The sequence below is a fragment of the Myxine glutinosa genome, chromosome 12 (genome assembly GCF_964187855.1).
Source record: "Myxine glutinosa chromosome 12, kmMyxGlut1.1, whole genome shotgun sequence".
In the NCBI taxonomy this organism is placed as follows: Eukaryota; Metazoa; Chordata; class Myxini; order Myxiniformes; family Myxinidae; genus Myxine; species Myxine glutinosa.
The window spans coordinates 61,072,028-61,098,825 of record NC_136272.1 but is presented as its reverse complement, the minus strand read 5'-3'; the positions used below and the strand labels follow the sequence as shown (position 1 = coordinate 61,098,825).

At 45.3% G+C, this 26,798-nt stretch overlaps 1 protein-coding gene across 3 annotated transcripts in view; it reads left to right on the top strand.

Moving 5' to 3' along the window:
- The window catches only part of MTR (5-methyltetrahydrofolate-homocysteine methyltransferase), a 141,275-nt gene that overhangs the window by 85,969 nt on the left and 28,508 nt on the right, over positions 1-26,798 (top strand). For all 3 annotated transcript variants that reach the window (XM_068131796.2, XM_078766853.1, XM_068131797.2), the window contains exons 18-23: positions 11,021-11,161; positions 11,260-11,349; positions 21,542-21,691; positions 21,909-22,016; positions 22,965-23,065; positions 23,174-23,241. In XM_068131796.2, coding sequence (XP_067987897.1) covers positions 11,021-11,161; positions 11,260-11,349; positions 21,542-21,691; positions 21,909-22,016; positions 22,965-23,065; positions 23,174-23,241 — 658 coding nt within the window. The remainder of the gene's footprint in view (positions 1-11,020; positions 11,162-11,259; positions 11,350-21,541; positions 21,692-21,908; positions 22,017-22,964; positions 23,066-23,173; positions 23,242-26,798) is intronic.

The window sequence follows — 26,798 nt, the reverse complement described above, 5'->3', positions numbered from 1 at the left end:
TTCTGCATCACCAATATTATATCCTCCTCCGGAGGTCTTGAGAACTGTACCCCTTGTGTCGTGTCATTTAACCCAGCCGTTGTGTCCTTTCCATCATTGATTTAGCATAGCGCGACTTAGTCAACGTTTGAGTGGAATCGGGTAAACTGTGCGAACACGGCGGCCATTCCGCTCGGCCCATCATAACATCTTAATAAGTCGTGTCCGTAACAATTGGTTGTCAGGAGTTGGATTCGGACCTGGGACTAAATTTGTTAGGCCCAAATTTTGGAACACCAATTGTACTATTACAGTAACAATTGGTGTCGAGGAGTGAAATCGGACCCGAAGCGCGCTTCACGCGCTCGAAATTATTAACGGCGAAATTTGATTTTGTTTTACAAAAATAAAAACCCGAATTTTGAAGGTCGCGCTATGGCAGATCAAGACGGCTGGGTTCCGGTAGAGGAGAGTGAGTCAGGGTCGATCCAGGACCAAATTGAGGGACATGAGGAGAGCGAAGCAGTGAGGGCGGCAGGTTCGCAAAATGGCGGCCTCGCGCACGAGGGTGCGGGCGCGCAAAATGGCGCCTCGCACATACATAGCTCCGGCGGCCGCACCCGCTGCACAAGTGGGAGGGATGGCCCAAATGCAGGCCCTCATGGAGGAATTTATGGTACAAATGCAGGCGTCCCTCAACCTGCAGAAGGACGATATGAGGGCTAATAGTGAGCAAATGAGGGCTGATAGTGAGCGATTGGGTGAGCGATTGGAGGGCCAAATGGGGGTAATGAGGGACGAAGCGAGGGGTACCGGTGAGGGGTTAGAACAAAGGATGGGGTCCAATAGCGAGAAATTGAGGGAGGACATGGGGGCCCAGATCGGAGGGTTAGGGAGTAGAATAGAGGGATTAGGAAACAAATTTGAGGGATTAGACAATAGATTAGGGGAAATACAGGAGGGGTTAATGGGGGTAGAAAAAAGAATGGCCGCTCAAGAGAATCAAATGGAAGGGATGCAAAAGGGGTTAGAGGGGTTACAAAAAAGTATGGAAGGCAAACTGAGGGACATGAGGGACCAAGCGGAAAGGGAAGTTAAACAGATGGGGCAGCAGATAGAGGGGGTCAGAATGGGGGTAGAAACTAAATTGGATGCTCACAGGGAGGAAATGGAGCAGATGAGGGTGGCATCTGGGCAGGAGATGCAAGTGATGGGAGAAGAGATCAGGAGAGGTGTGAGTGAGGAGGTCGGAGGAGTGCGCGAGGAGGTGAGGCACTGTAAGGAGCGCATGGAGAAGGAGGTGAGAAAGGGGACTGTAAAATTGCAAGGTGGTATAGAGGAGTTGACGCTGGGACTAGAACAACTGACAGTGGGACAAAAGGAGTTGGGGGACCAGGTAAAGAAGAACACAGCGGTAATAGAGGGTTTAAAATCGACACAGAAGGAGATGAAAAAGGACGTAGGGGTAATTAAAAAAGAGTGTCAGACGGTACATGAGGACCTGGCGAGGAAAATGGACAAGGTGGTAGAGGTGATGGAGGTTAAAGAGCGGGAGGTGCGGGAGCACATTGAAAAAAATAAAGTGGAGTTAGAGGAAGAACTTAAAGGGGCGCACGAGGAGATGAAGGAGGTGAAGCAGAAATTAGAAGAAGTGGAAGAAGGGGTGAGCGAAATTAAGAAGCGACGGAGAGAGGATAAGAAAGAGATAAAGGAGGAAGTAAAATAATTGGTCCAAAGTCTGTGTTCGGATCGTGATGATGTGCTCATTAACCGGATGAGGGATTCGCAGGTGATGGAGGAGAAGCGAAGAGAAAGAGGACCCGGTGTAAGTGGTGACCAATATGGTCGTGCGTATGATGCGCCAGGTGATTTAATAAGCTTGGGGGTCGAGATAGACCCGGATGTTCGTGAGAGGCCAAGAGTGAGGTGTATGGCTGGTCCGGAGGGTATGGAACGAGAGGTGCGAGGTGTGGGTGAGCAAGGTTGTGGTGGTATGGAATGGGTAGCGGGTTGCGGAAGTGTGACCCATGCATCGACACCAACAGGGGTAGTTTTTAGAGGGACAGGGGAGGCACGAGAGCCCCTTGGGGGTAATGTACTGTGGGGGCCCGGCCGGTTCGGCCCCGCGCTGACCCCGCAAGGGGCGACGCACGGGGTCCGGCAGGCGGGCAACGACTCGCATACGAGGTGGTCCCACAAGGTCCCACTCGCGCCGTATGACGGCAAGAGTGATCTACGCGCGTACCTGGCGCAGTTTGACTGTGTGTGTAAGGGCAACGGTTGGGGTGAGGACGAAGGTGGAGTACACCTGGTGGCCGCATTGCGCGGCGCGGCGGCGGAGGTGCTGACGGCATTACCAGCGGGTGCTCTCACCCTGCCAGCCCTCCGCGACGCCCTAATTAATCGATTCGGCATTGAACAGCAGAGCGAGCTTGTTAAAGCTCAGCTCGCGCTGCGAAAACGCAAGCCCCAGGAAGCCATCGGGGAACTTGCCCACGACATTCGCCGCGCAGTGGGGATCGCACATGCTAGCATGGCAGCGGATTCCCGGGAAAGCCTGGCGCTGGACCATTTTATCCAGGCCCTCCCGGATATTGAGCTCCGGCAACAGCTCGCCATGTGGCGCCCGCAGACTCTGAGCCAGGCGGCTGACGCTGCGGCCCGTTGGGAAGCAGCGAGGCCCCTGGCCCAGGGGAGCGAGCGTCACGCAATGGCGGTCCGCCAGGTGGGACCTCCGATGGAGGGCGGACCCCTTAGGGGGCCCGCCCCCGACATGAGTCCTGACCTGGCGGGCATGGTCCGGAGGCTGGTGGACCAGCGCCTGGCGGAACCTGGACCATGGCAGGCGGCCCCGGAGGTGGCCCGCGGTGGACCACGAGCGGGTAATCCAATTCGGACCTTCAGGGGGGAAAATTTGGAATTCCGGAGACAAGCACCTTATCAGGTGAGGTGCTATACTTGCAACCGTCTGGGTCACCTGGCGCGGCACTGTCGAGCCACGCGCCGGGATGATCCCCGGCGGTTGGGGTCCTTAACTCCGCCCAGGGGGGAGCGGGTTAGCCGACCCCAGACACCCCCCCGCCAGACCCCGGAAACTAGAAGGCCTTACACCGGCGAGCAGGCGCCCCCGTGGATTGCCTCGGCTTTAGATGCCGAGGCGGGACCCAGTACCTCTGAATAAGGGGGGCTTATTAGTGCCAGAGGACTGGGGGATTGATGAGCGATGGGCCCGGTGGGTAAGGGTGGCATCCCTGCCACCCTTCCCATAGGTGGGGGCAAATGCGCTGTAGCTTATGGGGTTGATGGCAGTGAAAACTAGCCCCGGTGGGTTAGGTTATATTGTTAGGGATCTAGCGAAGATGACATTAGGTAACGTTAAGGTTAGTTAGTGACTGATACCTGTAGTGGGGACGCAGGTAGATTAGAGTGGATGATAATGACGTGGGAGCGCAATAGTTTAAAGGGACGACTGGGAAGCGCAGGTTTCAGAGGGGAGTAGTTAGATGAAATGATGCTGTGTGAGAACTGGACAGGTGTGTGGAGCAGTGTATGAGTAGTGAGTGTGGTGGATCAGCGCGAATGCGCTTTGGGGAGAGAAGGGTGCAGGTGGCACCAGGTGTGAGAGCACAGGTGTGCAAGTACAGGTGTGTGGAATATATGGAGCAGAGAATGAGTGGTGTGGAGAGAGTTGGAGTAAGTGGTACGGAGTGGTGTACATGGTGCGAAGGTGTGGATGGGGGAAGAGTGGACCCCTTTCACGAGTACCCGGGGCGGGTAGTGTAAGTGTTAGGTAGAGGGTATAGGTAAATTGTGGTTGGATATTGGCATTTGTGGTGCGGTTGCAGAATGGTATTGTGGATGGGTGCATTAGTGTTGTGGAAATGGCTGGGCGTGTAGCCTGTTAGTGTGTGTAGTTGGTTTGGGCACTCCACCACTGTGAGGATGTCGGCCAGGTGAGGCCGCAGGTGGGCTCTGGGAGCCGGTAGAGTTGTGGATGGGGCCCGAGGATCCGGAGGACGGACCCGGGTAGCCCAGTGCCAGGGAGAGCGCCAGAGGGCCTTCCCCAAGTAGATAGGTTAGGGTAAGGAGCAGGTAAGCTCGGAGGCAACTGCAGTGGTGGAGGTGTGCAGGTGGGTAGACCTGCTAGGAGAGCTACACGTCGCAGCCCAGAAATTGTGCGAGGGCACCGGGAGATGAATCGGGGGAGTGAGACCCCAAATTGAGAAGCACCACAGTTTGGTCAATGGGAATTGGTTTTTAGAACCCATAGTGTAAGTTGGCCAATGGATTGGCAGGGAAAGACCCCGGGTAATGTAAAGTTGTTAAAGTCATTTAGGAAATAGTTAGGATTGATGAACCTGTCGCACCATACGCAGCCACTTGCCTGAGGTGATGATGATGACTCCAGACCTGTGTTTTCCTGGTTTTGTGTTGCAGGAAATGAGAATTGCTGTTGGATTTGTGAGACGCATCACGACGTGGATGAGACATTGGGGTGATTCCATCTCTCCCTCCTTAGGAGGGACTGATGATGAATTGGAGATGGCAAATTTTGATGTTGAGTTGGAGTTGGAAATGGCAAATTTGATTGGTTAGGAGGGAGAGAAGACGAATTTGGTTTATGGGAGGAACGGGGAAGACAGTAGGGACGTTTGTTGATTTGTAAAGTAGATGTTTATGGGTAGTGTTGTGTTTTGTGGATACAGTAAGGGGTAAGGGAGGGGCAATGTAGGTTACCTGGTGGGGGGGGGGGCGTACGGTAGGAACGTACCTGTCTCACCTGGTTCCCATGTGCCCCTAGTGTGCATCACCTTGTATTGCGTGCACTTTTGCGCCCTTACCACCTTACTCACTTGTCTTCTTCTTTTGTCTCCCACCTCCGAGGATCTGGCTTTGGGGCAGAGAGAGAGGAGAGAGAGGTGCGGGCTCTGCAGTTGTGGGCCTGCACTTTCGCTGCTTGCTGCCGGGATCGATACACCATATGGACCGCAATTTTTGTGGCCGCCCACCATGGACCGCAGTCTTTTGCGGGCAAGCACCACCCGTTGATGGACCTCTGGGTCAACGTGGCACCTATGCCATACAGGTGAACCACTTATAGTTGGCCCCCCTGACGGCCACAATTTAGAAATGGACGCGGTTGGCGCCTTTCTTTATTTTTAAGGAAGCCAGAACACCAAGTGGGCTCCAAGGCAAGACCAGCGGCAGAACATCGGCCGGCTGCGACACCACCGGTGATTAATGAACAGTTTATTGGTGCACCGGATGGTGCTGACTGTACATGATGGGGTGGTGCTGTTTGGTGCTGGGATGGGGTGCTCTGCAATTTATTAAAGGCCGTAGGGCCACAGGGCACTCGTGGGTTGGTGTATCGATGCTGGCATGCGTGCTCTCTCTATGCATAACATCTGCATGTGTTCCTCAAAGAACAGGTCCTGGATCGTAGTGTAAATATCAGTGTAGTCTTGTGTAAATAATGCTCCCTACCGGCTGTATGTTTAGTTTGAGGATTCTTTCCGCGATTCGGTTATCCTGTGGGTGTGTTTCTGTGAGGAGAAGGGTGCAACGTCACAGGGGGACATATTTACTCATTTGTGAACATCTGTAAAACTGTCGCACTCAGGGTTGAGTTAATAGTAGAGGGAACTACATCTGAGTGCCACACTAAAGTAGGTAAAAATTTATCGGGTCGGGACGCCCCGAGGTAGAGAAGGGTGCAATGTTGCGGATATGGGATTTGGCCTCCATCCATATCCGCTTGTAAATATTCCCCTATTTCCCCAATACTTCCCAACTATCCCCAATCCCCCATTCCCTCGTCCCATTTTCTGTAAACAACACTCTGTAGAACCGACCTTCCCCTATTTCCCCCCTTAAATGTCGTGCCCAGGTTCACCGCATCTCACGTAGACAACTTTCGGACATCTTGCTAGTTATTCTTAGTCTATGTCAGTTAAGGACTCGTTTCCATTAATTCTGACTCTTCGTTGCACCAGAATGTGATTGTATGGCACCATTAGTAAGTTTAGGACCTCCCAATACCTCCCCGCATCTCTTCCTCATGGAACAACAACACCAACAACAACAACAGCGGCGCGGCGGCGGCGCGGGGAGTGCGCGTCCTCACTCCGGCTTGGTTAGCCGCCATTGAACATGTGTTCCGACGGGGTTACCACGCAGGGGCTCGCTGTCAGCTCCTCGTCAAGGGCGGAGCCCGGTAACCCCCCCGCACCCAATAGGAGCGGCGGACCGATTCCATCTGGGGCGGAGCTAACGAGCCGAGGGCGTGTCACTCCCCGCTGGGCATGCGCAGAAACGAGGGAGGTGACGTCAGATGCGCCCACACCACGGAGAGAGAAGACGCCACCTCAAAGCGCTGAATAACTCCCCGCATCTCTGGACTGGACCGAGCTGTATCCTGTCCCTGAGCCAAGGTGCACCTTGAGCCATCGAATGCCTGCCCTTCCTTGCCATCAATCCCTGTGTAAGTCAGTCTTGTCCCGTTTGTCTGTGGTCTGTCGGGGATAAGATAAGACTGTGTCTAAGTGCCCATCTTTCTGTGCTTTACCTCTGTACCGTGTAATCTACCCGTTTCTGCATCACCAATATTATATCCTCCTCCGGAGGTCTTGAGAACTGTACCCCTTGTGTCGTGTCATTTAACCCAGCCGTTGTGTCCTTTCCATCATTGATTTAGCAAAGCGCGACTTAGTCAACGTTCGAGTGGAATCGGGTAAACTGTGCGAACACGGCGGCCATTCCGCTCGGCCCATCATAACATCTTAATAAGTCGTGTCCGTAACAATATATATATATACACAAAGAATTAAGTTAAGCACCCCCCCCCCCGTTTTTTTACAACCTCGCACATTACAAGGTTGTTGTCGTCAAAACAGTGTAATATACCCATGATATTGCTATATTTTCTGGAGAAGTGATATTATGGTCACATAAAAACATAACAATCATGCCGTTTTCAATATTTTATTCTGAATAATTTAAGGTGAAATTTATTGGGAATTTTAGGCATCTTTTCACCTCAATTTAAGTATGGAGCTATAGGTCCATCACGGACAGTGTGGATGACGTTTATGTTTTCTAACGTACAGTCATTGTTCTGAGAAGACCTCTAGCGATCTTTGCGTCAATAACGTGTGTAGGACCCACGTGATCGGATCACTGACTCAACCCTACGTCTCATAGACCCTGTAAGCCGTCGTATGCGTTGCTGTGGCAGGTTGTTCCATTCCCGATGTAATGCACGTTCCAATTCATCCAGATTGGCTATTGGAGGGACCATCGTACATATACACAAAGGAATACATATACACAAAGAATATATATTAGGGGGTGCTTAACTTAATTCTTTGTGTAGGGGTGCTTAACTTAATTCTTTGTGTATATATTGTAATGAATTTGGAAGGTGTAAAGAATGTGAGAACTGGTTTGCTGTGTTTTAACTGACCCTCATAGAGTAAATAAGGTCGAAGGACGTCCCCCTATTTAATTCCATGAACCTACAGACAGGCCACGATATATCCTTTTAAATAGCTTATTTCCTTTTTCTATGTAGGCTAAATATGTGTTTCCCACTAGCTTGACTCTGCATTGTATCAAACGAAATAAGCGTAGGCCCCTTTCAATTTCCCCAATCATCTCCGCTCTCCAAAGATCCTTTCAAAAGCGGTGCGAGTGGTGTTCAATCCCGCAAGCCGCCATTGCCCATGTGCTAATCTCGGAGAAGAGGGGGGTAGGAGCCGCCAACTCACGGGCGTGGCACGTCGGCATGATCAAAGGGGGAATCGGACAGCCCTAACAGCCAACCAGCACCGCGGTGAGCGACCCGGTAGGCGTGCCCTCGCAGCCGGCGGCTTGATTCCGACCCGAGTAATAAAAGCGACTGGAAGGGACTGCTTCGGCAGATGAGATGAGAGATGAGCTGTGAGATGAGAGATGAGCTGTGAGATGAGAGATGAGAGACGCTCCAAAAAGGAGAGGTACTTGGAGATGAAACAAGCTTTGGAGAGACGTGCTGAGAGGAGGGAGACGGCTCCACCAGAAGGAGAGGAGCAGGTGTGACCGAGCCAGCGCGTGACGTCCACAGCATCAGCAGCGTCGACGCGACCGAGGGTTTTCCCGCCAAAAACGCGAAGAGTGGGAGCTGCTACCTCCAGCCCTGCCGGTTGCAGGGACCTGACCCTGCCTCCCTCTCCAGCAACCCACCTCCGCCATTCCTGCCTGCAATTTCCCCCGTGTAAGTGTGAACGTCGTCTGTCTTAATCGTTGTCCTGGGGTTAAGTAAACTGCATAGATAAGCCAACGATTCACTGTGTGACTGCTTCTTCCATCCCTTGCTTGTAAATAACTTTGATCGCTCCTTCTTTTTGCTTGTGTGTATAATAAATCCTGTTATTCCTCCGAACTCTGTCTTCTTCTCTCTTCCTTCTCTTTCGGTCGCTTTAGAGGTTTCCATATTGAATATCTGTGGCGCGATTTGGTCAACGTTGGGGGAGTCGGGCTAATCGGGGATCCTGTAACGGTCGTGGTTGACCATCCGCTCGGCCCAAAGTAACATCTTGTCCGCGACCCGTAACTATATATATATATATATATATATATATATATATATATATATAACCACCTTTAGAGGCCATTTTTCCCCGCAAAGCGGGGGTTGGCCTTTTTCGGGAACCGTGGTTGTTGTTGTTTTTTCGGTCCCCTTTTTGAAGCAATGTTTTACGGCCGGATGCCCTTCCTGACGCCAACCCTTTTTGCCGCCTTTAACGACAAACAGGGAATTACCAGTGAACTGGTACTCAATTAGCCGACCTCGGAAGGATGACAGGCTGAGTCACCAGATTGATATACTGAGTTAAGAAAGTAAACCCAAGTCAAGAAAAAAAAAAATCCATATTAAATGCCAAGTCTGTATATATATATATATATATATGTATGTATATATATACGGCCTGGCCCGACCGCACACCACGAGGTCCCGCTCCAAGCTCCGATCCTCTCGCCGCCAACGAGGTCCGTGCACCAAGTTCCAAAAGCACCAGCACCGCTCCACTCGGGCTACACCTCAGCCCAACTCGGGTCGGGATCTCTGAACGACTCGACCGGGCTGCTGAAGACAACTCCTCGTATCGACTCGACTGCCCAATATATATATATATATATATGTATATATATATATATATTGTCGTGCAACTCCGATTAACATCAGAGTTGTGGATAGCCTAAATGGTCTTATTGGAGGCAACTACCCAAACACGGATTCGGCTATGGCCGCGCGGGAGGAAGAAGGAAAATGAAGGCTGCGGCGAAAGCACTTAACTGCAGCAAGCCGGCGTAGCTCCGGTCCTGTGAGAGGAAATTAACTCACGCGGCACAGGTTTGAATGGGGGATGCAAAATAATACAAGGGTTTATTCAAATGAAAAAGGCAGGACAGGAAAATGCACGCCGATAATAAAATAAGGTAGCTAAATTGGGATCCCACACACAACAGATATCAAACACGAGACGAGGGAGATGGATTAAAGAAAGAAACACGACTTGTAAAATGTACACGCGGAGCTCGGCTTAGCTTGTCTTGTCGTCTTCTTCCGCTGCTGTCCAGCACCGCCCCGCCCGGCCCGACCGCACACCACGAGGTCCCGCTCCAAGCTCCGATCCTCTCAGGCTACACCTCAGCCCAACTTGGGTCGGGATCTCTGAACGACTCGACCGGGCTGCTGAAGACAACTCCTCGTATCGACTCGACTGCCCAATGGCGTTCGGCAAACTGGCGTTCAGCAACTCCCTATGGCTCAACTGCCAACTCTGCGAATCCAGCTGCTCTGGACTGCACCAGGAATGTCACTCAACTCCCTCACTCCTCCTGCTCAACTCAGGTCGGGGCTCTGATCTCATCTGAACTCAACTCAACTGCGCACATGAACTCTCATCCAAAACCTGCTCAACTCAGGTCGGGGCTCTGATCTCATCTCTCGATCCAACTCTCCGGACTCCTCTCTCAACTGCCGAAATGGCGTCTGGCCCCCGTTAATATCTCTGGCCGATGACGTCAGCATTGGTGCACTGCTCTGCCAATCAGAGCTCCACCGACTCGCCCCTGTGCACGCCCACTGCATCACTCCAACTCTCCCGCTCCTGCTCCTTGGTCACAGCATGTGCTATGCGAGGTGGATAGGCCTCTCGGAGGTGTAAATGGTGGCGGCCAATTGTGGCGGTGTTCTAGCCTGATTTCTTCCTAAGTCATGTCAGGGCGGAAAGGCGTCATTTAGTGTTGTACTAAAGGTCATAACTAATGTTTAAGTGGTCTGCCGTGCCATAATGGACAAGGTTTGACTACTAGGTGAGACATACAAGGGCTCTACTGATTAACCCCGACACTAATTAACACATTAATCTCCTGGTAGATTCACAGTTATACACCTTGACTGACAAAACGCCTAAACATGACTTATTACAGGTAGATTCCCTATCGCGACAGTCGAAGCATGTTACCTACTCAGATCTACTCTGCTCTACATATTGCTCTACCAAATTCGTAACAATATATACATACAGTGCCCTTCATAAGAAAGCATCCATAAATTATAATTTAGGTTAAAAAAAACAACCATAAGCACACGTTAAAAAAAAGAAAATAGAAAACGTAAATCAATATCCATTTGAAAATTGTAATTTCTATAACTGTAAACTGTGAAATAAAAATTTCAATGAAAATAAATAAGTGTCCATAAAATAAATAAATAAACCTAAATTGATATCTAGCAGCAGGTTGGTGATGCTTACCTATAATTATAAAGCTTCTAAACTTATTATGTACCTACGTATGTACGAAGCATGGTTTTTGTTGCTGTGTGTGTGTGTGTGTGTGTGTGTGTGTGTGTGTGTGTGTGTGTGTGTGTGTGTGTGTGTGTGTGTGTGTGTGTGTGTGTGTGTGTGTGTGTGTGTGTGTGTTTCATTGCATTGTATTGGACTTTAGAACAGGGTCTGTAGTTAAAAGAAAAACTTTCTTTTTTCCTCTTCAGGCAGGTATGGACATGGGTATAGTGAACGCTGGTTGTCTGCCAGTGTACACCGATGTCCCAAAGGACTTGCTGAGCCTTTGTGAAGATTTGATTTGGAATTTGGATCCCGATGCCACAGAGAAGCTACTGCTTTACACACAGGTAAGTCTTACACCTTTCCCACTTTCTCTTTCACAAGATCGCTCGTTGTCTATGGTGTGTTGCATGTGTCTATGGTGCATTGCATGTTTCTATGTCAGACGATGGGGAAAGCGGAGAAGAAAGAGCTGCAAGGAGAGGAATGGCGTTCATATAACGTGGACGACAGGCTGCAGTATTCCCTCGTTAAGGTAGTAGCAAATGCAATGAGGTAGTATGATGTCAGGTAGTACGTCGTAATGAGATTCTTCTGCTTTCTTATGAATGAATGAATGAATGAATGAATGGTTCCCTTCTTTTAAGGTATGACTTTCTTAATCATGTTCTCAATGGATAGAGAGGGTTGGCCATTTTGGTTGTGGCCAATCAATGAGGGATCAGATCTTGGTTTGATAAATTGGATGCTACATATAGTGTGCGAACTTGGATAATACATATTGTGTGCGAACTTCGATAATACAATAATACATATTGTGTGCGAACTTGGATAATACATATTGTGTGCGAACTTGGATAATACATATTGTGTGCGAACTTGGATAATACATATTGTGTGCGAACTTCGATAATACAATAATACATATTGTGTGCGAACTTGGATAATACATATTGTGTGCGAACTTGGATAATACATATTGTGTGCGAACTTGGATAATACATATTGTGTGCGAACTTGGATAATACATATTGTGTGCGAACTTGGATAATACATATTGTGTGCGAACTTGGATAATACATATAGTGTGCGAACTTGGATAATACATATTGTGTGCGAACTTGGATAATACATATAGTGTGCGAACTTGGATAATACATATAGTGTGCGAACTTGGATAATACATATAGTGTGCAACCTTGGATAATACATATAGTGTGCGAACTTGGATAATACATATAGTGTGCGAACTTGGATAATACATATAGTGTGCGAACTTGGATAATACATATAGTGTGCGAACTTGGATAATACATATAGAGTGCGAGCTGTGATAATACATATAGTGTGCGAACTTGGATAATACATATTGTGTGCGAACTTGGATAATACATATAGAGTGCGAACTTGGATAATACATATAGTGTGCGAACTTGGATAATACATATAGAGTGCGAACTTGGATAATACATATAGAGTGCGAACTTGGATAATACATATAGTGTGCGAACTTGGATAATACATATCGTGTGCGAACTTGGATAATACATATAGTGTGCGAACTTGGATAATACATGTAGTGTGCGAACTTGGATAATACATATAGTGTGCGAACTTGGATAATACATATAGTGTGCGAACTTGGATAATACATATAGTGTGCGAACTTGGATAATACATATAGTGTGCGAACTTGGATAATACATATAGTGTGCGAACCTGGATAATACATATAGTGTGCGAACCTGGATAATACATATAGTGTGCGAACTTGGATAATACATATAGTGTGCGAACTTGGATAATACATATAGTGTGCGAACTTGGATAATACATATAGAGTGCGAACTTGGATAATACATATAGTGTGCGAACTTGGATAATACATATAGTGTGCGAACTTGGATAATACATATAGTGTGCGAACTTGGATAATACATATTGTGTGCGAACTTGGATAATACATATTGTGTGCGAGCTTGGATAATACATATTGTGTGCGAACTTGGATAATACATATTGTGTGCGAACTTGGATAATACATATTGTGTGCGAACTTGGATAATACATATAGTGTGCGAACTTGGATAATACATATAGTGTGCGAACTTGGATAATACATATAGTGTGCGAACTTGGATAATACATATAGTGTGCGAACTTGGATAATACATACAGTGAGCGAACCTGGATAATACATATTGTGTGCGAACTTGGATAATACATACAGTGTGCGAACTTGGATAATACATATAGTGTGCGAACTTGGATAATACATATAGTGTGCGAGCTGTGATAATACATATAGTGTGCGAACTTGGCTAATACATAAAGTGTGCGAACCTGGATAATACATATAGTGTGCGAACTTGGATAATACATATTGTGTGCGAACTTGGATAATACATATTGTGTGCGAACTTGGATAATACATATTGTGTGCGAACTTGGATAATACATATAGTGTGCGAACTTGGATAATATATATTGTGTGCGAACTTGGATAATACATACAGTGTGCAAACTTGGATAATACATATTGTGTGTGAACTTGGATAATACATACAGTGTGCGAACTTGGATAATACATATTGTGTGCGAACTTGGATAATACATATTGTGTGCGAACTTGGATAATACATATAGTGTGTGAACTTGGATAATACATATTGTGTGCGAACTTGGATAATACATATAGTGTGCGAACTTGGATAATACATATTGTGTGCGAACTTGGATAATACATATAGTGTGCGAACTTGGATAATACATATAGTGTGCAAACTTAGATAATACATATTGTGTGCGAACTTAGATAATACATATTGTGTGCGAACTTGGATAATACATATTGTGTGCGAACTTGGATAATACATATTGTGTGCGAACTTGGATAATACATATAGTGTGCGAACTTGGATAATACATTTTGTGTGCGAACTTGGATAATACATATTGTGTGCGAACTTGGATAATACATATAGTGTGCGAACTTGGATAATACATATAGTGTGCGAACTTCGATAATACATACAGTGTGTGAACTTGGATAATACATATAGTGTGCGAACTTGGATAATACATATAGTGTGTGAACTTGGATAATACATATTGTGTGCGAGCTGTGATAATACATATTGTGTGCGAACTTGGATAATACATATAGTGTGCGAACTTGGATAATACATATAGTGTGCGAACTTGGATAATACATATAGTGTGCAAACTTAGATAATACATATAGTGTGCAAACTTAGATAATACATATTGTGTGCAAACTTAGATAATACATATGGTGTGCGAACTTGGATAATACATATAGTGTGCAAACTTGGATAATACATATAGTGTGCGAACTTGGATAATACATATAGTGTGCGAACTTGGATAATACATATTGTGTGCGAGCTGTGATAATACATATTGTGTGCGAACTTGGATAATACATATAGTGTGCGAACTTGGATAATACATATAGTGTGCGAACTTGGATAATACATATAGTGTGCAAACTTAGATAATACATATAGTGTGCAAACTTAGATAATACATATTGTGTGCAAACTTAGATAATACATATGGTGTGCGAACTTGGATAATACATATAGTGTGCAAACTTGGATAATACATATAGTGTGCAAACTTAGATAATACATATAGAGTGCAAACTTAGATAATACATATTGTGTGCAAACTTAGATAATACATATAGTGTGCAAACTTAGATAATACATATTGTGTGCAAACTTAGATAATACATATAGTGTGCAAACTTAGATAATACATATTGTGTGCAAACTTAGATAATACATATTGTGTGCAAACTTAGATAATACATATAGTGTGCAAACGTAGATCATACATATTGTGTGCAAACTTAGATAATACATATAGTGTGCAAACTTAGATTTTTTTTTTGATTTTTTTTTTTATTATTATTATTTTTTTTGTATACAAGATCGAGGCTCGTGAAAGAGCGAACATTAATCACACAGAAAGACAAACAGACACACAAAACAAATAACATCGGGAGCGGTAGACAAGATGGGGAGAGAGGGGGAAGGACACAAACACAACATTTGAGAGCAGGGACCGAGAGACATGGAGACATCGAGAGAACTGTGGGAGGGAGAGGGCTTTGGGGGGGAGGCATGGGAAGGGGGGGGGGGTGGGAGAGGTATAAAACATATGGACACTGCCAAGACTTCCAGGAAAGAAGTTGGAATTTCAAACAAGGTGGATCTGGGGTGAATTAGTGGGGGTAGAAAAGATCAAGGTTTTGGATGGGGGAAGATAAGAGATGGTGGTGAACAGCTGTTTTGAAGACCTGGAGGGAGGAGTGTGATTGAAGTGAGTGTGGGAGTTTGTTCCAGAGGCGGGAGAAAAGAGGAATGAAAGAGTGAGGGTGAGCAGAGAGCCGAGATTTCGGCAGTTTAACCATCAGAGGGTGGCTGGCAGATCTTGTGCGACCTGTAGGAATATTTGAGGGACAGAGCACAGAGAGAGCTGGGGGAGCAAGGCCGGAGAGGAGTTGGTAGAAGACAGAAAGACCACCTACCTGCCTGCGGTGAGTGAGTGAAAGGCCCTCAGAGATAGCTTCATCGCGGGAGATTCCAATGATTCTGAAAGCTTTGGATTCAACAGCGTGAAGCCGAGCCAGGTGTGAGGCAGGAGCACCAGCCCATAGGGGAGAACAGTATTCCATTGAGCTGCGGATGAAAGCCTTGTATGTGGTGAGGAGCTCAGGTGTGCCTAGGAAGGACTTCGCACGACGGAGGATGCCCAGTCGGCGACTGGCTTTGGAGGCCAGCTTGGAAATGTGGTTTTCCCAAGAAAGATCATGGCAGATGGTGAGACCCAAAAGCTTGAGCGACAAAACTTCTTGGAGAGGATTGTTGAGAAAGTAGATGGGAGGGTTGTCCAGTCGATCTTTTCGGAGAGACATAGTAAGAGTGTGAGATTTGTCAGGATTGAAAGACATGTTCCACATGTTTGACCAGTCTGTGATTTTGTCCAGGTCTTCAGAGAGTGAGGAGGCTGCAGACTGCCGATCTGAGGGAAGAGGAATGGAGCGGCAGAGTGGAGTCATCAGCAAAGAGATACAGAGGATTTTCCAGAGAGTCGGAGAGATCATTGATAAAGACCAGAAAAAGCACAGGGCCCAGCACACTGCCTTGGGGAACTCCAGCCTGAACGGGAAGGGGAGATGAGAGAAATCCATTCAGGGCCACACGTTGACTACGACCAGAGAGGAAGTCCGCAAGCCATGCATGGAGATTTCCATGGATACCATAGGAGGAGAGTTTGGTTAGCAGAGCTGGGTGCCAGACCGTATCGAAGGCACGTGATATGTCAAGGGAGACAGCTCTGATTTCCTGTTTGGCATTGAGGACCTCCATCCATTGTTGAGACAGCAGAAGCAGCATGTCCAGAGTAGAGTGACCTGGTCTGAAACCAAATTGATGATCAGAGATCAAGCCATTGGAGAAGAGGAAAGATTTCATATCCGAAGCAATGATGGATTCCATGACTTTGCTGATAATTGGGAGCAGGCTGATTGGTCTGTAGTTGCAAGGATCTGTTTTTGCACCTTTTTTGTGTAAAGTGGTAATGTTTGCTGATTTCCAGGATGCTGGCAGATGACCTTGAGCAAAAGATAGGGTGAAAAGAACAGAGAGAGGGTGAGATAGAGCGGCAGAGCAGGATTTTAGGACCCGTGGGCTGATGCCATCTGGTCCAGTTGCAGAATCAGAGTCGAGGTTTGACAAAAACTCCTCCACCTTGTCAGGAGAGAAGGTCACAGAGTCCAGGAGCAGTTTGGTTCGACTGGGAAAGGTGGGAACAGAGAGAGATGGGTTTGGGACTAAGGATTTTGAGGCAAACACAGAGTTGAGGCATTCGGCTTTGTCACGTGCGATGTCAACTGTGTGGCCATTTGAGGTAAGGGAGGGGATGGAGGGGGAACAAACACCAGAAACGGATTTGACCAGACGCCACCAGGATTTGGAGGAAGGAGACAGGTTTGAGAGTTCATTCTTGAGTGAGGAGAGATAGTGCTTCCTGGCAATCCTGAGGGTAGACACACACTTGTTCCGAGCTTGGTGGAAGGAACTGAGATTTCCTTCAGTTGGATTAGCCTTCCAAGAGGCAAAGGCAAGTTGTTTCAGGGCAACTGCCTCACCACAAGATTCAGTGTACCATGGACGGGAGGAAGGGTAAGACAACTGAAGGCGAGATGGGATAAATCTGTGCATGAGAGAGATCAGTTTGCTTTGGAAGAATTCCCAGGAAGAATTGATGTCAGAGGCAGTGGAGATGGGAGACCAATCCAGACGATTGATGGCTGCTTGAAGACCGTCCCAGTCGGCCTGAGTGAAATGCCAGACTCGTCGACGCTGAGGAGGCTCTCTGAGAATGGCCAGAGAGATGTCCACTTTGACAAGCACATGATCAGAAGAACCGATTGGAGCAGAAGAAGAGCAGCAGACATTAGCAGGGAAGTTAGTCATAACCAAGTCTAGAAGAGAAGATACTCCATTGGCTGAGATCCGGGTCGGGAAATTGACAGATTGTGTCAATCCCAGTGAGTCACAGAAGTCCTTTGCTGAGGTGCCATGACTGGTGAGAGAGGAACCCACACCCAACCAGGTGGCATGATGACAATTGAAGTCACCACATATGAGGAAGAGAGAGTTGGGATGAGTGGATAGAAGTTGGTCCATGTTGTCAGACAGTGAAATGTAGATGGAGTCATCACTGTTTGGGGGACGGTACAGAACACATATGAACAAAAGGTGGGAGCGGAGAGGAAGCCGTAGCCAGAGGTACTCCTGGGGGTGAGGAGGAGAGAGGGCAGTGCAAGGAGAGTGAGGAAGAGAGTTTTTGATAAAGATAGCCACCCCACCACCAGGCCGAGGCTCAGGTCTATCATACCGGAGGAGGGAGTAACCAGGAAGAGATATTAAGGAATCAGAGACATCTTGAAGGAGGAAAGTCTCTGTTAAGCAGATCAAGTCTGGATTGTCAGAAGCAACCTGTATGGAGAGATCAGTCAGGTTTGAGCGAAGGCCCCGGATGTTTGAGGTCCATACCGTTAATGAAGAGAGAGGGGGAGCATCGGGTACAGGACAGGGGAGGGGAGGAGTAGGGTAAGATGAAGGATGAGAGGGGGAGGTAGGGAGAGCAGTTGTTAGTGTGTCAGCGATTGCAGAAGAGTTCCAAGAAAGGGAAGGATGAGGAGGATGAAAGGTTTGAAGGTGAAGGGATGAGGCACAGAGAGGGGTTGTTTGAGGGGGGGCAGAGGAAAGAAGAAGGTTGGGGGGGGTGGAGGTATGAGATAGAAGGGAGACGAAGTGGGGAGGAGGCAGCTTTGAGGAGGAGGGGGGAGGAGGGAGAATTGGAGAGGAATGGTATGGGGGGAGATTTGAATGGGAGGGGTTGGGGTGGAGTTTTGAAGGGGAGGAGTGAGGGGGGAGTTTAGGAGGGGAAGGGCAAGGGGGGAGTTCAGGAGTGGAAGGGCAAGGGGGGAGTTCAGGAGTGGAGGGGTATGGGGGGAGTTTAAGAGTGGCGGGGCAAGGGGGGAGTTTAGGAGTGTAGGTGCAAGGGGAGGGATTTGGATGGGAGGGGCAAGAGGGGAGTTTAGAAAGTGGATGATTAATGAAAGACGAACATTGAAAACAAATTGGGTTTGTTGTGATTTTCAAGTTAGCATTCCGGTTCAGAATGATGGAGGAGGGATGGAATGAATGTGAATTTAGACCATGTAGTGAGGGAGACGTATAAGATATTGAATTTCTTTTTTTTGAGGTGGAATGAGTTGGAGAGGAAATTGAGAAAAGCCTTTTAAATAGGAAGAAAAACAGCGTGTTGTAAAATACCACTGAGTAAAACACTGAAGGGGAAAGGTTATACATATTTAAATAATATTTAAACAGAACCGTGAACAATCTTATGTGCACAAAAATACCAACGGGGGGAGAGCCGAGAGGGACCACCACGAGTCACGTGAAGGGCAAACGGTGGATGGCAAGGAGTTAATGGGGGCGGGGCGAACAGCACACCTGGACAGAAAATACAGGATGAGTCAACAGTACACGTGGAGAAAGGAAAATAAATGTTTTTGGTTTTTTTTTTGTTTGTTTGGTTTTTGGGGGTGGGGGTGGGGGGGGCGGAGGTGGGGATTTAGAACGTTAGACAGAGTATTATGTTCGGGGTAGAAGGGAAAAAAACTAAGAGCCAAGCAAAACACGATTAAGATAACAAACACCGACGGGGGTACAACTACAAGGCCGCACACGAGGAGCAGAACACGATTAAATAATTACAAGTTACAGGAAATTCAAACCAAAAGTAACTATAATCAAAACAATAACGCATGGACGATAAAATAACGAGTTGAAATTTGACAATCTATCTGGGGAAATGGGGGAGAAACACGTGGTCGAAGAACGAACGACCGAACGAATAAGAATGAATAAACGAATGAGAACAGAGAAGGAAATGTTTTTTTTGGGGATTTTTTTGAGTTGTGATTTACACAAGGAAGAGGGCTATGGGGTGAAAAGATTGGGAAAACAGAGAACGAAAGTTATTGGATCACAAAAGCACGGACCGCTGAGAGAAAAGCAAAGCCTCAAGGTTGTACAGTGTTCACTGTACAACTACAAGGCCTCAAAACACGACCCGAATTAACACGATTTTCAATACAGGTATGAAAGATTTGCACCGAAAATCTTCGTCGGGAGACAATATATACACCATAAAATAAATAGTTATAACGAAAATACAAATGGGAACAATTACTTAACTTCGATTTCGATGGATAGCATGGAGAGCTGCGAATAAACGAACTCTCGCCAGCAAGACCGGAAACGGAAGTGATAATACATATTGTGTGCAAACTTAGATAATACATATAGTGTGCAAACTTAGATAATACATATTGTGTGCAAACTTAGATAATACATATTGTGTGCAAACTTAGATAATACATATTGTGTGCAAACTTAGATAATACATATTGTGTGCAAACTTAGATAATACATATAGTGTGCAAACTTAGATAATACATATAGTGTGCAAACTTAGATAATACATATTGTGTGCAAACTTAGATAATACATATTGTGTGCAAACTTAGATAATACATATAGTGTGCAAACTTAGATAATACATATAGTGTGCAAACTTAGATAATACATATTGTGTGCAAACTTAGATAATACATATTGTGTGCAAACTTAGATAATACATATAGTGTGCAAACTTAGATAATACATATTGTGTGCAAACTTGGATAATACATATTGTGTGCGAACTTGGATAATACATAAAGTGTGCGAACTTGGATAATACATATTGTGTGCGAACGTGGATAATACATACAGTGTGCGAACTTGGATAATACATATTGTGTGCGAACTTGGATAATACATATTGTGTGCGAACTTGGATAATACATATAGTGTGCGAACTTGGATAATACATATTGTGTGTGAACTTGGATAATACATACAGTGTGCGAACTTGGATAATACATATTGTGTGCGAACTTGGATAATACATATAGTGTGCGAACTTGGATAATACATATTGTGTGCGAACTTGGATAATACATACAGTGTGCGAACTTGGATAATACATATTGTGTGCGAACTTGGATAACACATATTGTGTGCGAACTTGGATAATACATATTGTGTGCGAACTTGGATAATACATATTGTGTGCGAACTTGGATAATACATATTGTGTGCGAACTTGGATAATACATATTGTGTGCGAACTTGGATAATACATATAGTGTGCGAACTTGGATAATACATATTGTGTGCGAACTTGGATAATACATATTGTTTGCGAACTTGGATAATACATATTGTGTGCGAACTTGGATAATACATATTGTGTGCGAACTTGGATAATACATACAGTGTGCGAACTTGGATAATACATATTGTGTGCGAACTTGGATAATACATATTGTGTGCGAACTTGGATAATACATATTGTGTGCGAACTTGGATAATACATATTGTGTGCGAACTTGGATAATACATATTGTGTGCGAACTTGGATAATACATATTGTGTGCGAACTTGGATAATACATATTGTGTGCGAACTTGGATAATACATATAGTGTGCGAACTTGGATAATACATATTGTGTGCGAACTTGGATAATACATATAGTGTGCGAACTTGGATAATACATATAGTGTGCGAACTTGGATAATACATATAGTGTGCGAACTTGGATAATACATATTGTGTGCGAACTTGGATAATACATATAGTGTGCAAACTTAGATAATACATATGGTGTGCGAACTTGGATAATACATATTGTGTGCGAACTTGGATAATACATATAGTGTGCAAACTTAGATAATACATATTGTGTGCGAACTTGGATAATACATATAGTGTGCAAACTTAGATAATACATATTGTGTGCGAACTTGGATAATACATATAGTGTGCAAACTTAGATAATACATATGGTGTGCGAACTTGCATGCTACATATTGTGTGCGAAACTGGATACGACATATTGTGTGCGATCATCGTTCCCTATATTGACCCAGCCAAACCTTCCAAGGATTTAAATTACCTATTTGAACACGAACACAAAATGGGAAACTAATTATTGTGTTGTTAATTAAATATTTATTTTGATTTGCTTTATTCGTTTCCACCATTGTTTGCTTATTTGCTCCAACACCAGGGTATAGACAAGTATGTGGTGGAAGATGTTGAAGAGGCGAGGACAAGCCCCCAGTACCCTCGGCCATTGCACATCATCGAGGGTCCCTTGATGAGCGGCATGCAGATCGTTGGAGATCTTTTCGGTGTTGGGAAAATGTTCCTTCCACAGGTGATCATTATTTTACCTTAACAAGAGTTTTGTTTGAGTTTGAGCAATATTGATGTTTGTTTGATATTTATTTTGGAAGCACAGTCGAAGTTAAACAACTGTTGAATTAATTTGCTGTTTCTCGTAAATATTTTTTTAAATTAATTTTTGCCTCTTTTTATAAAGTTTGTCCATCCCTGTTTCTTGTTTTTGTGATAAAGCTCTCATGTATTTGCAGGTGATAAAATCTGCACGAGTGATGAAGAAGGCAGTGTCTTATCTTTTTCCATTCATGGAGATTGACCGTCAGGCACGGAAACAAAATGGTGTTTCTACCTTGGACGAGGTGAGGGATCCCTTTATGGTTTACATTCAATATTGATTATAAATTGGTGATAAGGATGCAAGGAAACAGGTGAGGGGTTTAGAAAAGGGCTTGGGTATGTAGAGACTGTGGTCTTGGATGGAGGGTGTCTATGCAGAGACTGTGGTCTTGGATGGAGGGTGTGTATGCAGAGACTGTGGTCTTGGATGGAGGGGAGGGTGTGTATGCAAAGACTGTGGTCTTGAATGGACGGTGTATATGTAGAGACTGTGGTCTTGGTTGAAGGGTGTGTCTGCAAAGACTGTGGTCTTGGATGGAGGAGAGGGTGTGTATGCAGAGACTGTGGTCTTGAATGGAGGGTGGGTATGTAGAGACTGTGGTCTTGGGTGGAGGGTGGGTATGTAGAGACTGTGGTCTTGGTTGAAGGGTGTGTATGCAGAGACTGTGGTCTTGAATGGAGGAGAGGGTGTGTATGCAGAGACTGTGGTCTTGAATGGAGGAGATGGTGTGTATGCAGAGACTGCAGTCTTGGATGGAGGGTGTATATGCAGAGACTATGGTCTTGGATGGAGGGGAGGGTGTGTCTCCAAAGACTGTTGTCTTGGTTGGAGGGTGTGTATGCAGAGACTGCAGTCTTGGATGGAGGGTGTATATGCAGAGACTATGGTCTTGAATGGAGGAGAGGGTGTGTATGCAGAGACTGTGGTCTTGAATGGAGGAGATGGTGTGTATGCAGAGACTGTGGTCTTGAATGGACGGTGTATATGTAGAGACTGTTGTCTTGGATGGAGGGTGTATATGCAGAGACTGTGGTCTTGGATGGAGGGGAGGGTGTGTCTCCAAAGACTGTTGTCTTGGTTGGAGGGTGTGTATGCAGAGACTGCAGTCTTGGATGGTTGATGTTTTGCTAAGTCATGGATTCCTACATACGAGTGTATTTGCTAAGATACAGCGGTGCGGTTGTTTCAGGATCCATATAATGGTACTGTGGTGCTGGCAACCGTAAAGGGGGATGTCCACGACATCGGAAAGAATATTGTCGGAGTTGTGCTTGGCTGCAACAACTACAGGTTTCACCACACACCTTGGCACAATTCGAATTATATATTACTGTATGCACCACGGAATAATGTACTCACAGTGCCATCTGTTTTGTCGTTTGTTGTTGTTTCACCCAGGGTTATAGACTTGGGAGTTATGACTCCATGTGAGAAGATCCTCAATATGGCCATAGAGAGCAAGGCTGGTAAGTAAACTACAAAGTCGTGCAGCATGGTGCACAGAGGTCGTGTGCTTACCTTTGATTTGTCTCGTCTGGGTTCAATTCTGGACCCACATATAAACTATTGGATCTGTGCTTCGCAGGCAATGTGTTGCATCCCTAAGTGCACCATCCCTAAGATGGAGATTTGTTTACTTGCAGTAGTTCATGGATGTTGAAGATCCCACTGTGTCCTTCACAAGGATTAAGCGAGATGTTGAACAAATTCCAAATTCTCGCTCTAATCTACAAGGACACGTGGCACAGACACAGACACAGACACGCTCCCAGGAATGAAGCAAACCCATGGTCGCATCCTGCACACGAACAAATGAAGTAAACTAGATGGTATTCATAGAATACTTACCCTGCGCAGTCAACTTGGTGCGAGTGAACTCTTTTGTTTTTGAAGTGTTTTTTTTCTTTGATCCAATATGGCTGGCAGACCACGTGACATAAATTTATATTCTCTAATATAATTGTTGCATAGATCACGCTAAATAAATTTCCAAATTATCAGACTAAGCGTTGTCCCTGTCAACTTATGACGTCATAATGAAGGCACCAATGACGTCATCATTAACATATCCATGGGGAGTACTTGACAATGAGCCATGTTTAAATTTTTTCCATGGAGCAGGGTCAGAGATATAGAGGGGCAAAGTTTTTCGGTTTTTGCAAGATGGCGCCTTTATCACTGAACTATGACGTCATAATTATCATTAAAATATTCTACAGGAGGAGGCGCTCCGATGGTGAAAATTTCGTGTCAATCGGTCCAAGAATTGCAGAAAAAAAAAATTCATACTGATCGAATCCAGCGTTGTATTTGCCCAATTATGGTCATTATTTCAGTAGTGATGACATCATCATTAACATATCTTATTCCCCAAGGTGCGTGCTTGACATTGAGCCATATTTCAATTTTTTCCATGGAGTCGTTTCGGAGATATAGAGGTGCAACTTTTTTCGATTTTTCCAAGATGGTGCCTGCACCACGTGACCAATGCCGTCATAATTATCATTAGAACAATTCTACAGGAGGAGCCGCTCATATTCTGAAAATTTCGTGTTCATCAGACTAACAGTTGCAGAGGAATTTTTTTTTCATAATCAGATCAAGCGTTGTACTTGTTGAATTATGATGTCATAATGGAGGAACCTATGACATCATCATTAACATATCTCATTCCCCATGGGGTGTACTTGACAATGAGCCATATTCCAAATTTTTCCATTGAGCGGTTTGGGAGATATAGAGGTGTAACTTTTTTTCAAGATGGCGGCCATACCACTTGACCTATGACGTCATAATTAGCAGCAAAAAAATCTACAGGCAGAGGCGCTCCTACGGTAAATTCTCATGTCAATCGGACCAATGGTTACCGAGAAAATGAATTTTTAAAATGCACACACGGCACACACACAGCACACGTACGTACCCAATTGCTTAACCCCACTTTTAGCTTTGCGAGCGCAGGGTAACTAGAACGGCACTCGGTGGAGCGCATACCTCCGCCAGGCTGAATCGTTTGTTTTGTGTCCCACTGATAAGCCGGATCCTCATCCGGACCTTTACCAAAATCGAATCGGCTTGTTATTGTCACCAACCCAACTCGTCCACCAAGTTTTGGCTGAATGCGTCCATAACTTGTTGAGATATCATGCTGTATATCATTTTTGGCCTCAATGGTGAAGAATTTGGCCTCAATTTTTGGCCTCTCCGGCCTAGCTCCCCCAGCTCTTTCTGTGCTCTGTCCCCCAAGTATTCCTGCAGGATCCACAAAATCTGCCAGCAACCCTCTTATGGTGATACTGCCAAAATCAAGACTCTCTATTCACCTTCACTCTTTCATTCCTCTTTTCTCCCGCCTCTGGAACAAAGTCCCTCACTCTCTTCAATCCCACTCCTCCCTCTAGGTCTTTAAAACAGCTGTTCACCACCATCTCTTATCTTCCCCCATCCAAAACGTTGATCTTTTCTACCACCATTAATACACCCTAAATCCACCTTTTTCAATCTCCAACTTCATTCGTGAAATTTCTAGTAGTGTTCATTTGCTTTATACTGTGTACCCCTCCCATCCCCCCAGCCCTCTCACTTCCACAGATCTCTCGATGTCCTTGTTACCCTGCGCTCACGAAGCGAAAATCAAGGTCAAGCAGTCGGGCGCGTACGTGTGCCGTGTCTGCATTTTAAAAATTCATTTTTTCGGCAACTGTTGGTCCGATTGACACGAAATTTTACCATAGAAACGCCTCCGCCTGTAGAATTTTTTTTATTCACAATTATGACGTCATAGGTCACGTGGTACGGGCGTCATCTTGGAAAAAGGTAACACCTCTATATCTCCCAAACCGCTCAATGGAAAAAATTGAAACATGGCTCATTGTCAAGTACTCCCCATGGGGAATAACATATGTTGATGGTGATGTCATCGGTGCCTTAATTATGACGTCATAATTCGACAAGTACGACACTTGATCTGATCAGTATGAATAAAACAAAAATTCCTCTGCAACTGGTAGTCCGATGGACACGAAATTTTCAGAATATGTGCGGCTCCTTGTGTAGAATTTTTTAATGATAATTATAACGTCATAGGTCACGTCGTACAGACGCCATCTTGGAAAAATCGAAAAAAAGTTGCAGCTCTATATCTCCGAAACCGCTCCATGGAAAAAATTGAAACATGGCTCATTGTCAAGTACTGCCCTTGGGGAATAAGATATGTTAATGATGATGTCATCAGTGCCTTCATTATGGCATCATAATTTGACATCCGATCATTGCGAATTCTTTTTCTCAGCAACTGTTGGTCTGATGGGCACGAAATTTTCACCATAGGAGCGCCGCCTCCTGTTGAATATTTGAATGATAATCATGATGTCATCGGTCATGTGATACAGGCACCATCTTGGAAAAACCGAAAGACGTTGCACCTCTATATCTCCAAAACCGCTGTATGTAAAAAATTGAAACATGGCTCATTGTAAAGAACTCCATATGTTGTTAACGGGGAATAGGTGTTGTTAATGATGACGTCATTGGTGCCATAATTATGACGTCATAATTCGACAGGGACAACGCTTTGTCTGATCAGTTTGGAATGTATTGAGCGTGATCTATGCAACAATTAAATTAGAGAATATAAATTTATGATGTCATCGCTCACGTGGTCTGGCAGCCATATTGGATCAAAGAAAAAAAAAATGTTCAAAAACAGAAGAGTTGGCTTGCAACAAGTTGACTGCGCAGGGTAAGTATTCTATGAATACCATCTAGTTCTCTGCTGTTGTTGTGCTTGTGTGCTCTCCTCTCTCTCCTCGTCTTGTATCCGCTCCCTTTCAGATATGTTTTATGTGTCTGTTTATGTTTTTTTGTGTTTAATGTGTTAGCTCATACACGAGCTTCAATTCTGTATACAAAAAAAATCACTTAAAAATTATTGTATCCTGATCCATCTTCAGATATCTGATATCTTCAGATATCTGATCAGGATATCTGATATCCTGATCCATCCATAAGCAAAATCGAATAA